Source organism: Miscanthus floridulus, chromosome 2 (genome assembly GCF_019320115.1).
Source record: "Miscanthus floridulus cultivar M001 chromosome 2, ASM1932011v1, whole genome shotgun sequence".
Classification (NCBI taxonomy): domain Eukaryota; kingdom Viridiplantae; phylum Streptophyta; class Magnoliopsida; order Poales; family Poaceae; genus Miscanthus; species Miscanthus floridulus.
Window position 1 is genome coordinate 8,725,478 of NC_089581.1, and position 14,349 is coordinate 8,739,826.

The 14,349-nt window shown below is 48.0% G+C and overlaps 2 protein-coding genes across 2 annotated transcripts; both read left to right on the top strand.

Moving 5' to 3' along the window:
- The first annotated feature begins 838 nt into the window (after nt 1–838).
- LOC136537852 (uncharacterized) lies at nt 839–3,234 on the top strand. Its single transcript, XM_066529826.1, has 5 exons — nt 839–1,044; nt 1,144–1,291; nt 1,405–1,509; nt 1,615–1,699; nt 2,755–3,234. Exons 1-5 carry the CDS (start codon nt 941–943, stop codon nt 2,922–2,924), a joined length of 612 nt encoding a protein of 203 aa, XP_066385923.1. The 5' UTR covers nt 839–940; the 3' UTR covers nt 2,925–3,234.
- Nucleotides 3,235–11,315: 8,081 nt separating this feature from the next.
- On the top strand, nt 11,316–13,742 carry LOC136537853 (non-specific lipid transfer protein GPI-anchored 13-like). The gene is made up of 3 exons (XM_066529827.1): nt 11,316–11,835; nt 12,650–12,754; nt 13,261–13,742. Exons 1-3 carry the CDS (start codon nt 11,463–11,465, stop codon nt 13,386–13,388), a joined length of 606 nt encoding a protein of 201 aa, XP_066385924.1. The 5' UTR covers nt 11,316–11,462; the 3' UTR covers nt 13,389–13,742.
- The last annotated feature ends 607 nt before the right edge of the window (nt 13,743–14,349 follow it).

Genomic DNA, 14,349 nt, shown 5'->3' on the forward strand with positions numbered 1-14,349 from the left:
GCTGCGGCCTGCGGCTGCGGACCTCACCTCTTGTCATTTCTTCGTGTCATCGCACCTCCAAGTCCAAGGCGCACCAGAGGATCAAGGAGCAATGTACAGGGCACACGTCCCTTCTGTGCTCACGGGTTCCTCGAAGCTTGGGGTTGCAATTTGCAAACTGTCTTAGTCAAGAAACCATCGAATTTTGCTGATTTCTACATGGGTTAATCGTCTCTGGTAGGTTCTTGATTAGCCAAATACTGAGATGCACAACCAATCTTTGGTTACATGTAAAATGGCCTTTAGCATGGTGCATTGCATGGCTGCTCGTGTTAGGCGAATAGCAAAACTCATGCGGGAAGTACTGCAGCCTGACTAAAGGCGTGACATGCTTGGATAATTTGATTGAATTTGGATTAGCATGGAGTTGGACTATATTGGATTGGATTCTCCGTCGGAGTGACAGAGACTATTTGGACTGCTTATTGGATTTGGCTCTTAATCCATCACCAGGTATACGATATACCTGCGATAACACTCCAAATCCTCTTGGGATTCCTGTCTTTTTCCAGGGTAGGAAATCCATGGAAAATAATTTAAATAATTATTTAGTCCTTCATGCCCCGGGCGTGCCTCCCACTTCTTCTAAATTAGCCCTCTTTGTATTTTTTTAGAGGAGTCTGCAGTAAACAATAGTAAATACAACAATTTGTTAGAGGCAGAGAGGCCCATTTGTTTACAGAAAACCGATCCGAACAGCCCAACCATTTGTTAGAGGCAGACGTCCACCAACCCCAAACGACATCAGTAGTGCCGGTAACCCATCAACGGTCCGTTTGAACTTTGAAGGCCCATCTAACCTCCACCCGCAAGGCCACCACACCACCAGCTCTCCTCTCCCGACGACCCAACGCATCTCGCCGTTCTCCGCCGTCGTCGTCGCACTGAATCATCATCGGGCATGCCGTCTCCGCCGCGGCCGCTCGCCTCGCTATGCCGCGCCCGCCTCGTCCTCCTCCTCGTCCTCGTCCCGGCGCTCCTGCTGCTCCCCTCCATGGCAAACGGGTACGCCCCCTCGTTCCCCCGCCTTGATCCGCCCCGCTTCTCTGTTCCACTTCCACTCCTCTCCTCAGTCCTGACAGCTCCATGCGGCCCCCCCTGCAGCGTGGGGAACGAATCGGCGATGGCGCTTAGCGTCGGCGAGGAGCTTTTGGCCGAGACCATGCCGCTGCGCCACGGCCGCCGGGTCTACAGGATCGACGGGCTGCGCCCGTCCGCGTGGTACGAAGTCAAGATCTCCTACCCGGCCTCCGTATGACCAGTACCCTTCCCGTGAGAACATCGAATTTTCAGAAAACGTGTAGGGATTGTAGTTTCACCGTTGCAGCATGTTCGTATCTCTGACGGTTGTGCTTGTGTCTGTAGATACCGTCGAGCTTTTCCATTCGGCTTGTGGACGATTGGAGCAGTAAGAACAGGAGGCTGCTCAACACGGAGAAGATAATTTTCAAGGCGGAGAGCAGCAACCCGGTTAGTATTGAATGTTGATCAGCCATTTGAGCTGAATTTGTTCATTGCCTGCAGAATCTCAATGGCATTCAGTTTTTTTTAACAGCTCTATGTGATCTATTTCAGGTTTATGTTCTTGTCACTGTGGAGCCTGAGGGCGTGGTGGCAAAGCCAAATGTGACAGAGAGGGAGCTTGCACTTTTTAACATTGGTGCGGTAGAATTGTTTCTCTATAATTCATTCCAGTCCTCCTTTATGATATCAGAGATCAAGCTAGTCAAACAAGTTACGAACTTTATCAAGTCTATGTATGAGTTGTGTGAATCTCTTGATTCCTGTGCAAAACCATAGGATGAATCAACCCTTTGAGCCGCGTCAAGCATTATGCATTTCCAAATTTGGTTCATCAATACTTGATGCTTGTTATACACAGTTTATCTAGGACCTGGAAGCTTTGGAAAGATTATTTGGAATCCTAATAGGCTGATTCATGACTTTAAATTTGAAAAGCTGAGGTTCTTACTGCTTTGCTAAGAAAAGGCAGCCTAATACTGCAGTACTACCTAGCATTTCCTATGTTTTTTTACTCTGGACTTCCCTGATTCATTGATGCAAATACCTTTTTTTTGCATGCCCTCCTTGGTCCTACTAATGGATACTGTGTGAATGATTGGTTGGGTTTTGGGTGTTCCAATGCATTTGTCATGAATTTCTGCTGTTCCTGTGTAATACTAAAATACTAAGCATCTACTTGTTTTTTGTTAAAAAAAATCATATACTCGTAGCTTAAGAGTTAAGAAGCTTGGTATTCCATCTATCCAGAGTGAACCTGGAGATGTTAAACATTTCATTTAGCCTCAAGGACTTGTTTTCATCACATTAGTAGCAGTTCATTGTAAAATACTATATACAATAAGAACAAATTTCTGTGTACTACATACAGATCGGGCGATGTTCTATTGAGCTTCCGGTACATTTTTCTGGTGGATTAATGGGTTTCACTTGTGTGCATTCAGTTATTTGGAACTACAACTGGTTTACCATCCTCTTTATGATTGCCATGTTTTATAGATAAGATAACTAAAGGGTTCCTTCAAACAAGTACCATGCTTGCTTTCTGAAAATGACAAATTAGCCACGTGTCCTTTGCCTTGCTCATGCTTCAATTTCTATCGCCTGCCCTGCCCTGCTCTACAGGCATTTATGATGCAACAGCCTAAGAGGCACACTTGATTAGGTCACTGATATCTGATTTTTTTTGTGCAGTTTGCGATGAGCTTATGCTTGGGACTCCACATTTTGCCTGGTGGGCTGGGATTGCAGCGCTGCTCTGCATCGTGCTGGCGGCGCTGGCACCACTTGTTCTCCCGCTGCATAAGCTTCTGAACTGCGAAGACACAGAATTGAGCAAAGCTGATGCTGCTAAGATATCATGACTTGTGATAGGTGAAGTAGGGTTGAAAGACAAGAATGTTCAGTTTTTCAGACTAGGCAACTGTAGACAGCTTTTCCCTTTCAGATGATTCAAGCGTGATTGTTGTACCATGGAGTTTAGTGCAAGCGTGATTGTTGTACCATGGAGTTTAGTGCTGTACGCATCCACGTCAATCATGTAGCCACGGAGCAAGTGTTGGACCTCAGTTTCTGTTGATATTTTTTATAGGGAACGATCGAAGAGGCCTAATTGTTTTAGTTTTATTTTATTTTCACGGAAATGAAATCAAGAACAGTATTGCCAGAAATGAATATAGCACCGCTATCATGAATCTCCTTCTCCTGCCACTAAAAGAATAAAGTGTGGACACTGTTTTGGTGCAACAATTGCCTTGGTTCGTTCGTCTGCCATCCCATACGATCGATCCCACCTCCTACGCTGTCCAACGGGCAAGCGAGAAAAGGAGATCCCACCTTTCACGCTGTCCAACGGGCGAGCGAGAAAAGAAAAGGCGCGATAGAAAAAGAAACTACCATCCCTACGATCCCCACATGCTTTGAAGGGAATAAATCGATCACCTGAGGCTACATATATGGAAGGAAATAATAATTATGCATGGAAGGAAACAATAATCATGCATGGAAGGAAACATCAGTGATGCCAAATAAAAGATGTGCAGGTTATACATGGTGAGACCGGTAAACCTTCTGCAATTTCCTAAACGAATATTCCCACCATTAGTATATAGGTCCATTTCCCTGCGTTTCTTCGTGCTCCTATTAGCACATAATATGAAAGTATTGTTGTGTCCATCACCATTTCTAGTTGACTACTTCCATTAGCATATACTTCCTCTACCCCAAAATATAAGCCGTTATGGGATGCGTGCAGATCAAACTTTCTCAACTTTGACTAGGTTTGTAAAAAATACGTGCAACATTTATATTTTCAAATAAGTTTATTATAAAAATATATTCAATGTTCTATGTGATGATACTAATTATGTATTATAAATATTAATATTATTTTATATATAATTGATCGAAGTTAAAAAAAAAGTTAACTTCTTGGGAACCAAGAATGAATTCTATTTTGGGACAGAGGGAGTATATGAAAGCAGTGTTGAAAATATTTTAATAATCAAGTTCGTCTCTGTCTGATTAGTAAACTTAGACATCATAATGACATAAAAAATTTCAACTCTCATGGACACCTCCCTCATGGACCAGTGCAAAGCATCTCAATCCTACAGCATACACAAATGGCAACCTTAAAGTTATGATATTTTCAAAGGGTGGATAATAAAGACCATTTTAGACGTTCTGGTATTAGAGTATATATGTGTAGACACATAGGCATGGTGGTGCAAGTGAGCAGCCAGCAGGAGTCGAGAGTCAGGGGTGTTTGGATCCTAGGACTAAACTTTACTCCCTGTCATATTGAATTTTTAGATATCAATTAGGAGGACTAAATATGAGCTAATTATAAAATTAATTACATAAGTTGTGGCTAATTCGCTTGCCAGCGCCGTGTACAGGATGGTATGGAGATGTGGTGGAACTTATCTGTGGATTTGTTGGCGCACGAAAGAAATGAATATCGGAAATCTCTTCCTGCCGGTATAAAAAATGATCTTAGCCACATCACGAAAAGATCTACACAGTAGAGTTTGTGAGCCGCGACGCCACGCTCTCTGTGACTGTGTAAATTTCACGAACTTGGCTTTTTGATTAAATGTCACTTTAACGTCGGTCATATACTTTTACAGTATTGTTATCTTATCGTGCGATTCGTGTGTTTTTAGTACAAAAGTTTAGCTGTCCCATAGCAACGCACAGGCACGAATCTATTTGCATATATACTCAAACCTGTGTGTACATGATTATATGGAGATGCAGCGAAACTTATTCATGGATTTATTGGCGTATGAAAGAAATGGATATCGTAGAATTCTTTTTGCCGATATAAAATATTATTTTAGCCGTATCACGAAAAAATCTATATAGTAGAGTTTGTGAGCTGCGACGTCGCGCTCTCCGTGACTGTGTTAATTTCACGAACTTTATTTTTTGAATTAAATGTCACTTTGACGTCGGTATTTAATTTAACAGTATTGTTATTTTATCGTACGATCCATATGTTTTTAGTATAAAAGATTTAGTTATCCCGTAGCCACGTATAAGCACTCTACCTAGTGTATAGTAAAAAGACCGTAACACAATGTAATAGCATACCTGCTAATATTACAAATCTTCAGGTGTATCTCATGTGAAACGAATATAGCACTGGTATCGTGTTTGTTTTTTTCATTAAAAAACACGATAAGTCTCGAAAACGAGCAAACTTCACAAGTATCTCATGTGAAACGTGGTTGTTGCTTCTTCAGGTGCCATAACAAATAGACAAGGCACCGTCAGGCGTTAGCGGCACGTGCGAGCTGTAAAATTTTCTTCGTGGCGCTGCTTTGGCTGATGCTGATTTGTGTCAAGGGAAAAATATTGTTCTTTCCATGAAAAATACTGCAGAAGAAACATGTATCTTTCGACCGGAAAATCCTCCTGGTGCGCCCTAGGCCACGTCCCACGATACTTCCAGGCGGTGGCTCCGATCTCCGATGAAATGAAATGAAACCCACGACGAAACGCATCTAAAAACCGTTACGCGAGATCCACGAGATATGGCGTTGCTATCACTCTATCACGGCACCGTCGACCAAGCATTGATGAGCCTCTTCAATGCGCCGATGGCATCCTCCCTCTTCTATCTTCGGCTGTGTTTAGGCCCCGTTTAGTTGAAGCAAAAAACCAAAATTTTTTGCACAGTACTCGTTACATCAAATCTTACGGCACATATATGGAGTACTAAATATAGACGAAAAAAAATTAATTGCACAGTTAGCCGAGAAATCGTGAGACGAATCTTTTAAGCCTAATTAGTCCATAATTGGACAATTTTTGCCAAATAAGAATAAAAGTGCTACAGTAATCAAAAGTCAAAAATTTTTAGAACTAAACGGGGCTTTAGTTTGCGATTTTTGGGAATCTAGCTACTGTAGCAATTTCGTTTTAATTTGACAATTAGTGTTTAATTATGTACTAATTAGGCTCAAAACGTTCGTCTCGTAATTTTCAACCAAACTGTGTAATTAGTTTTTTTTCGTCTACATTTAATGCCCATGCACGTATCGCAAAATCCGATGTGATGGTTACTGTAGCATCTTTTGGAAACTAAACAAGCACTTCTTCTTGTTCCTGAAAGCAAGGAAGAAGAGGGACAGCCGGGCTGTTGCCGAGACCGGTGGCATGAAGGCGGGCAGTGAAGGAGAAAAGAACACGTACCGGCGACCGGCGGGCTTCGTCTGACTCTGACATGAGGGCCGCGTAGCAGTCCTCCAGTCCGTCCCCACAAACGTAAACACCCACGGCGCTCGGCCAAGCAGGCAGGCAGGGTCGCGGGGATCGGCCGGCACAAATCCCACGAGCCGCACACCCGGACCCGCGTGGTCAGCACCAGCGCCAGCAGGCAGCGCCGCCGCGGCTGCGTGCCAACCGCGAACCGCCCGCTACAGCGACGCGACGCCCCAGCCCCATCACCCGTCCTGCCCTGAGCAGCTAGCGTTCGATCAAACGGCAGCGATCCTGTTCTTCATCTGATTCTGATCCTCCCTCTCGTCCTGGTTGCATTACCCGTGCGCGGTCTTCTCGCTTTTCGGTGCAGCTGCACATTCAGATTCAGTGCCGCGATGCATTCACTGTTCGCCTAAAGGATCTTTTAGCCTGTTTAACGCTATTGAGACGCGTGGTTTATCCTATTTAAATAGTCGTTTTGTCTGTTTAAACGACTGTTTAGCTTAGATAATACTTAAACATCAAGTAACTACTCCCTCCATTCATGTTATGAGACTTTTTTTAGATAGATAGTTCTCACTATACACTTAAATATACACTATGTCTAGATACGTAGCAAAAGTAATGTATTTATAAAAACTAAAACATTTTATAATTTAGAAAAAAAAGTAGTAGCTATGTACCGTTTAGAATTTAGAATATGCATGGTTAAACGACACGTGACCAACAGTTACATTTGGAGCAACTCTAAAAAAAACTCTTTACATCCTTCTATATTGATAGGATTTATATCTTTCCGTATCGATAGAAATAGATATGTTGGTGAAAACATATCTTCCAACCGTTTCTTTAGTTACATCTCTAAATATTGTTATTCTCTATTTCTAATTTCTTGCTAGCCGAATATAGAGAGCGGGCTAGCTCTCTAGAGTGCATACAAAATATAGATAAAGTTGTTAGATGAAGGAAATATGTAGACAATGATTTTTATTGGAACGACTCTTCAAGTGAGGACTTAGAGAGGGAGTTTAAGAAAACTCTTGGAGATGCTCTAACAGAGCCAAGTATTTGACTATAAGCCATATTGTAATCTGGCGGTCTGGCCTTCAGGAGAATGCTCATATCTGAAAATTATTTATAGAGGTGGGCGTTCAAGTCAATCGTGTCTGAAAATCTAAAAAAAAAATTATCACTATTATTGTGTCTACCACTTTTTACCCATATCCCACATTTTATTTTCTATTCCTCTTCAAATTCGTATGTTATTGAGGCTCATCGCTGCATAGACCAGCTTGTGCTTACGTGAAATTCAAGTTCTTCGCTTTTCTTCCCTTCCTGCTCCACATTAGTAAAAACTCTGACTAACTTAGTTACAAGATTATTATTGTACTTGGTCTTTTTTTTAGTGAAATAATCTACTTGGTCTTGCTACCATTTAGGATAAAACTGGTTACCGTTAATCCTCTGATTACTAACGGCTTGAGGTGGAGGGCGCGTTGTGTGATTGGGCCAGGCAACCACTCTGGTCTCAGTTTATTTACGAGCAGGGCAACGGAGAGAACGACTGACTGCTGCTTGTATTTATTGTCAGTCGCGTTTGGTTTATGATGGGCTACCGTCTCGTTAAGCTCTTGCTCAGAAAGAGATGTATGAATAACACTCGGGGAGTTCAGAGCTGTGTGCACGAACGTTGGAGTGATCGATCGATGGAGCTGCGTAACCGAATTGGAGTACTTTCAACGTACTACATGTTCAGTCAGTTCGAGGCGATCGACCGGATGCTTCAGAAGAAAATAATGCGTTGATGCCGATGATACATGCCGTCCAGAGTTCCATCCCCGCCTGTGGCCTTGTCGCCCATGGGCGTGGCGGCGGCTGTGGCGCCAGCTCCGGTGTCACCAAGTGGCATCTCGCAGTCGCAGCTTTGCTCTGCCATCACGGAACCGATCTAGGTCGAACCTCCACGTCTCCATGTTCCTAGGAGGCGCCGTGCGGTTGAATGCACATTCTCACCGTCATGTCGTAGCGGGAGGCTTGCGGCCAAGAGCAGATGCAGAGCCTCCAACCCGACCGTGCAAGCCCAGAACGTGATGATGGCAAAATGGGGACTCCGCAGGCAGATGCGGAGGGCGATTTCGATAAGTACATGGCCCTATTCAGCGAGCCTTTCTCGGAGTCCAAGCGCGAGGCAATCAGGATGCTTTTCCCGGTAGGCTGCGCGATTGAGGGCATCCAGCTGGTGGAGGGGGTTGACCTCGAGGTTTAGCCTACCTTGGGGTACCCGCTCTAGGTCGTCCAATCGTTGCCTATGGCCTAGTTTACTAGCTCGCTGTACCTTAGCCCGTTGTTGCTTTTAGTTTCTCTTGTGGTAGTAGCCGGGCTTCGTCGTAGTTTTCTTTAGTTTTTTCGCTTCTGTTTTTCTTCCTTCTCCTCGTCAGGAAACCTTTGGTTACCGAGTGTTGAGCCGTTTGTTGTTTGGTTCGGTGTTGTCTATTTTCTCTTAATGAAATACGTGCTACTCGGCACGTTTGAGAAAAAAAATACATGCGCCACATCGCTGTACTACACGGCGACTCTGGACTCTTGTATGTAACATCGACCGTTGGGCGCCTATCAAGAGAAAAATCACTTTCTAATGTGGATGCGTTTCAGTGCCGTCTGGTGTGTGCGAAAACAGCACGTAACCACCTCTTCCATGGCACATTTACTAGAGCTGCAGTAGCACAACTGTACCTGTACGTGTGGTTGCGAGACTTGTTGAGACGCATTCAAACGTCTCCTTGATCTCTCCCTGTCGATCTTTACAACATTTGTGAAGACGATGTAGAGAGGAGCATGAAGAAAACGTGTACCGATCGAGAGCCAGTAGCTGCACCGCCATTTATGAGCGGCGATGTGATGATAAGAGTACTACATTCTGAAAGCAACCAAGCTGCTACCAGTGTACAGAAGACCATGCGTGTGCGTGTGCGTGTGCGTGTGCGTGCTTGTGCTTGTGCTTGTGCTTGTGCTTGCAGGGTCCATTCGCGTGTCCTTAAACTCGATTTGATCCGTTTTTTTTATACGAAACAGTATTTTTCTCTAACAAATTTTTTTAGATTTCTTCAAAATTCCTCCAAACGAACGGAACCACAGTGTCGAGCGAAAGATCAACCAAGAACTCAGTGTACTGTGTGTGTCCGACTGTCCGTCGCCGTGCAAGGCAGCGACCAGTCGGCCATGATAGTGAGGCACGCATAACCTAACCTATATAGCATAGCAAAACAAACCAGCAGTAGCAGGCAAGCAACCTGTACTGTGGTCGCGCCATATCCGTCACGACTGGCACGCTACTGTTCTACTGGTACGTACAGTACTGGAGCTGCGTCATCAGCTGCCAATCAATCCTAGCCGGACGGACGGATGGGAGGGTGGACGTCATCAATGATCGAGCAACAACTACTATTGTTATCGCTAATCAAGTTGTAAAACTACATAGTATGTAGACCAAAACTATCGATGACTATTGCACTTAGCAATCGATCGGACATTCTTTTAGGACTGATTTGGAAACTCCAATTTCTTTAGAATTCTGGACTTTTTTTTATCCATAATCTATAGGATATCATTTTAATTATCATCTTATTTATTTAGTGGGGTTCCATCCCTGAGTTTTCCTCACCTTCTTCCAAAGGAGCCCTTACAGTGTCAACCGGCAGCTACAGGCTACAGCAGCTGCGGCGAGAAGCCTGCAGTACACAAGTGCCGCGAGTGTGCTGGTACGCTACTGCTGTCCACAGCCTCAGGTCGTGTTTAGTTCGGGGAAATTTGAGAACTTAGCTACTGTAGTATTTTCGTTTTTATTTGACAATTAGTATTCAATCATAGACTAATTAGGCTTAAAACGTTCGTCTCGTGATTTTCACCTAAACTGTGTAATTAATTTTTTTCGTCTACATTTAATGCTTTATGCACGTATCGCAAGATTTGATGTGATAGCTGCTGTATCACTTTTTGAGATTTTTTTTTTTTTGAAGTAAACGTGGCCTCAGCCCTCAGGGGCCCCGTGCCGGGACACGGGAACAGTCACGGCGAGACTGGATGCATGCATGAGCAGGGCCCTGGCCCTATGTCACCGTACGCCTCTGAGCTGACCAGCTGTCCAGGTTCGTTCGTTCCTTGCAAGCACGACACCGGATCAAGTAAAGCCAAGAGCTAAAGACACTCCCCCGTTCCAACTATTCCGCCCTCCAATGAACAATCCTCTCGTTGTCCTGTGTGATTACGGTGAGCCCGGCCCGGCCGTGACCAACCAAGGCAATAATAATGGTGTGCTAGCTCGTCTAGGGCGTATGGACGTGCGCAGGGACGACGACGACGACGATCCCAGTCACGACTGGTCAGCACGTACCGTTCCACAGTGCGACCAGCAATCATGCTGCAGTGACCTTTATAATGTATGATGGGGCTAGTCGGCTAGAAATCGAAAAAGCAAAATTACCACCAGATGCTATAGCTTAGCTTCTTGTCATCACATGCCGTCCGTGTAAGATATGACGATGCTTCTCCGATCTCATCGTCTCTCCATTAGCACGCTGCAACGTGTATTATATCGCCGCCGCATTCAGGCGCTCCCGTTCATTCATGCATGCATGTGCCACGTCGTCCCAGCTGGAGCAGCAGTGACCGCCGCCGGTGCCGGGGCCGGCACCAGCAGAGCACACCAGGCAATCCATTCCCTCGCGCCCACGTCGCGCGGCATGGCACCGGCCCGCCCGCCCGGGACGATCCCTAACCTGGAGGGCCGGAGGTCGCGAGGGCGAGGCGTGACCACGAACTGCGCACGCACGCCACGCGATCTCCCAACCAACCTTCATCAATCCATCGGAAGCATACATACGGCCGGACCACCCATGACCCATCAAACAATCAATAATACTCCTACTCCTACTCGTACTGCCACCGGCCGCCTCGCCACGCCATCGCAAGGAAAGCTCGCTGTTGCTGACGACCTCGCGGCCGGAGGCCGCCGTAGCCATGCCTATAAATACGGTGCAGAGCACGCACCCACCCATTCATACCGTATCACTCGCCTGCCTCCTCTCCCGCCTCCCTCCCTCTCGCACACAGACGTCGTACGCGGCGGCTAGCTAGCTATCTAGCAGCACGATCGCCGTAGCTAGCGCACGTACAGACGATCGACGACCGACGACATGGCGGCCGCGGCAGCCTTCTTCTTCGCGCGCGGCGGCGGTGCGGCGGCGCTGGCGATGGTGGCGGCCTTCGTCGTGCTGTCGGCCGCCGGCGTGGCCCGCGCGGACTTCGCCAAGGACCGCGCCATGTGCGCGGACAAGCTGATGGGCCTGGCGACGTGCCTGACGTTCGTGCAGGACAAGGCGACGGCGCGCGCGCCCACGCCCGACTGCTGCGCGGGGCTCACGCAGGTGGTGGCCGCCAGCAAGATGTGCATGTGCGTGCTGGTCAAGGACCGCGACGAGCCGGCGCTCGGGTTCAAGATCAACGTCACCCGCGCCATGGACCTGCCCTCCCTCTGCAGCAACCCCGCCACCTTCTCCGACTGCCCCAGTACGTATAACGAATGAACGTCGTAACGGAACACCCTCCTGCTCCTGTCGCTCCTGCAATGCACCGACACGTACGCCGTGCACACCGTACACACACCATGTACCTCGCTGTGCACGGAAAAAGTTAGCTAGGGGCCACCTGCAGCTGCAGGGCCAATCGCATGGTCGTCCGGCCGCCCGTGTGCACAGCTCGTTGCTCCGGTGGTCACAACTTTTTGAAGTTTTTTTCCTTAACTCTTTGAGTATAAGTTATAGTATCTGAACGCACACCTACCCCACACCACCACATGCACACCCACCCCACCCCACTCCACGCGTGAGGCTGCAGATACACAGGACCTGCAAATTTATTAAAGGAGGAAAACCTCGTGAGGCACGCAAGTGTCGAACCCAGGGTTCGAACTCACGCTCGGCCGCTAGCACACCTGGCGAGCAAGCCAACCGAGCAAATTTATTAAAGGGGAAAAACCCCGTGAGGCACGCAGAGGGTCGAACACAGGGTTTGAATTCACGCCACGTGAGGCTGCAGATACACAGAACCTGCAGATTTATTAAAGGGGGAAAACCCGGTGAGGCACGCGAGTGAGCTAAGCTCGGTCCTCAACCTTTTTGAAGTTACAACAGCCCATGCACGTGCTACAGTAGCAGTACCACTGAACAACAGTGCGTGTCAGGAAATCCAGAGAGCAAGAAACTAACTTCTGAAAACCCAATTCACCTTCATCCGAACCTTCTCTGTCAAATTTCTATATATACTAGCTGTTCATGTACTAACCACTCGGTGCTTGGTTTTGGTTTGCGATGGCAACCTGCAGAGATTCTGGGGATGTCGCCCGACTCCCCCGAGGCGGAGATCTTCAAGGAGTACGCCAAGAAGCACGAGGGCAAGAACGGCACCACCATACCTGCCGCTGCAACCGGTACGTACTGCTTGCGAGTTGCGACTATCTTCTCTCTTCAATCTTCATTTCCCAGTTAATATAATCCTAGCTTGCAGGATCGATATGGAATTTGCAGTCTGCATGCATATGGTCTTTTTGAAGTGTCGTAATGCTAATTGCTACTGCTAGTACAAAAATCGCATGAGAATTAATTAAGAGCCCTTGCCGCCTTGTGTTTATTTCCGTGGTCCTGAGTCGTGACCCACCGGGAACCCTCTCCAACGACCAGCTTTCTGTCTGCGTCTGTGTGTTCCAATTCCGTGAGGTCCCGTAGCAGCAGGGACGCGCGGGGGTACGATCGGGACGTGCCGACATGCGGAGGTCCACGCTATCCCGAGGTGCCATGCCGCGGTGTTATGCCGGGAAAACTACTGAAAACTACCAGTACACTTTTCTGCATCACTGCATACATGTACTACGGGGTACGGGTTGAACATTTTCAGGCTTCCTCCACGCGCTCACGCATGCGTTGGTTTGTGTCGCAGGTGCCGCGGCGACAGGGAAGAGCACGAGCGCGGCGCCGACGGCGGCCGGCGCCGGGAGGCAGCCCTGCGCGGTCTTCTTCTACCTCGTGTCGGCGCTGCTCGCCTCCGTTGCGGTCCTGCTGGCCTGACGGCCGGCCGCGGCAACGCAGCGCTTGCATGCATGCATTCATGGCCGGCCGGCCGGCGCGGCAGGGGATGGAGATACTACTGCACGGACTAGAAGGAAAAGCCCGGAGAAATTAAAGGAGATGAGCAAATTAAAGGACACGAGTACTCTTTTTTTTTTCCCCCTTCTTGTAGCTTTTTAAATTTTGTGGGAGTTGTGAGACGTCGTCGGCTTGTGCTGACGGTGCACCAGCGACACAGCTTTGTACTCCCAGCTAGCTGTTGGGCTGTGTGGCCTTCCAGCCTGGGGATTTTAATGTGGTGGCCAGAGACTGTCTAGTTGTCTCTCTGAATCTGATGATTCTGATCCATTGGCACGTTGTATGCTTGGTTTTGGTTTCTTTTCCGTTTTAGTTCGTCTTCTTGCTTTTAAGGCTCTCTTTGGCACGGCTCATCTAGCGGCTTTTGATGAAGCCGTGCCAAATGGCACTCTACAAAACGGCTTGCGCCTAGAAGCCGCAGAGAAGCCGTTCGGTGGCTTACACAGGGGAGGGCAAGCAAAAAAATGTGGCTTCCCCCGGCTTCTTCCTCACCTGCGCGTTGCTTTTCCATCCTTGCCCCTGGGCCTGCTCTCCTCCCCGGCGCCCGCGCGCCAACGGCCGCCTCCCTACGCCGTCGGCCTCCTCCTCCCCCGCCGCCGGCCTCCTGCTCCTCCCCGCGTGCCCCCGTCTCCTCCACCACGGAGGCCGGTCTCCTGCTCCGCCCTGCCACCAGCCTCCTGCTTCGCCCCGCCGGCCTCCAGCTCTACCCCACCGCCGGCTTCCAGCTCCGCCCCACCGCCGGCATCCTGCTCCGGCCAGCGCGCCCTGCCTCCGCCCCTGGTTCCTCCCCTGCGGCCAGCCTCTTGCTTCGCTGCGCCGCGCCCCGCCAGGATAAGGCCGGGAGGGAGAGGCCGATTGGATAAGGAGAGAGGAGGGGAAAAGA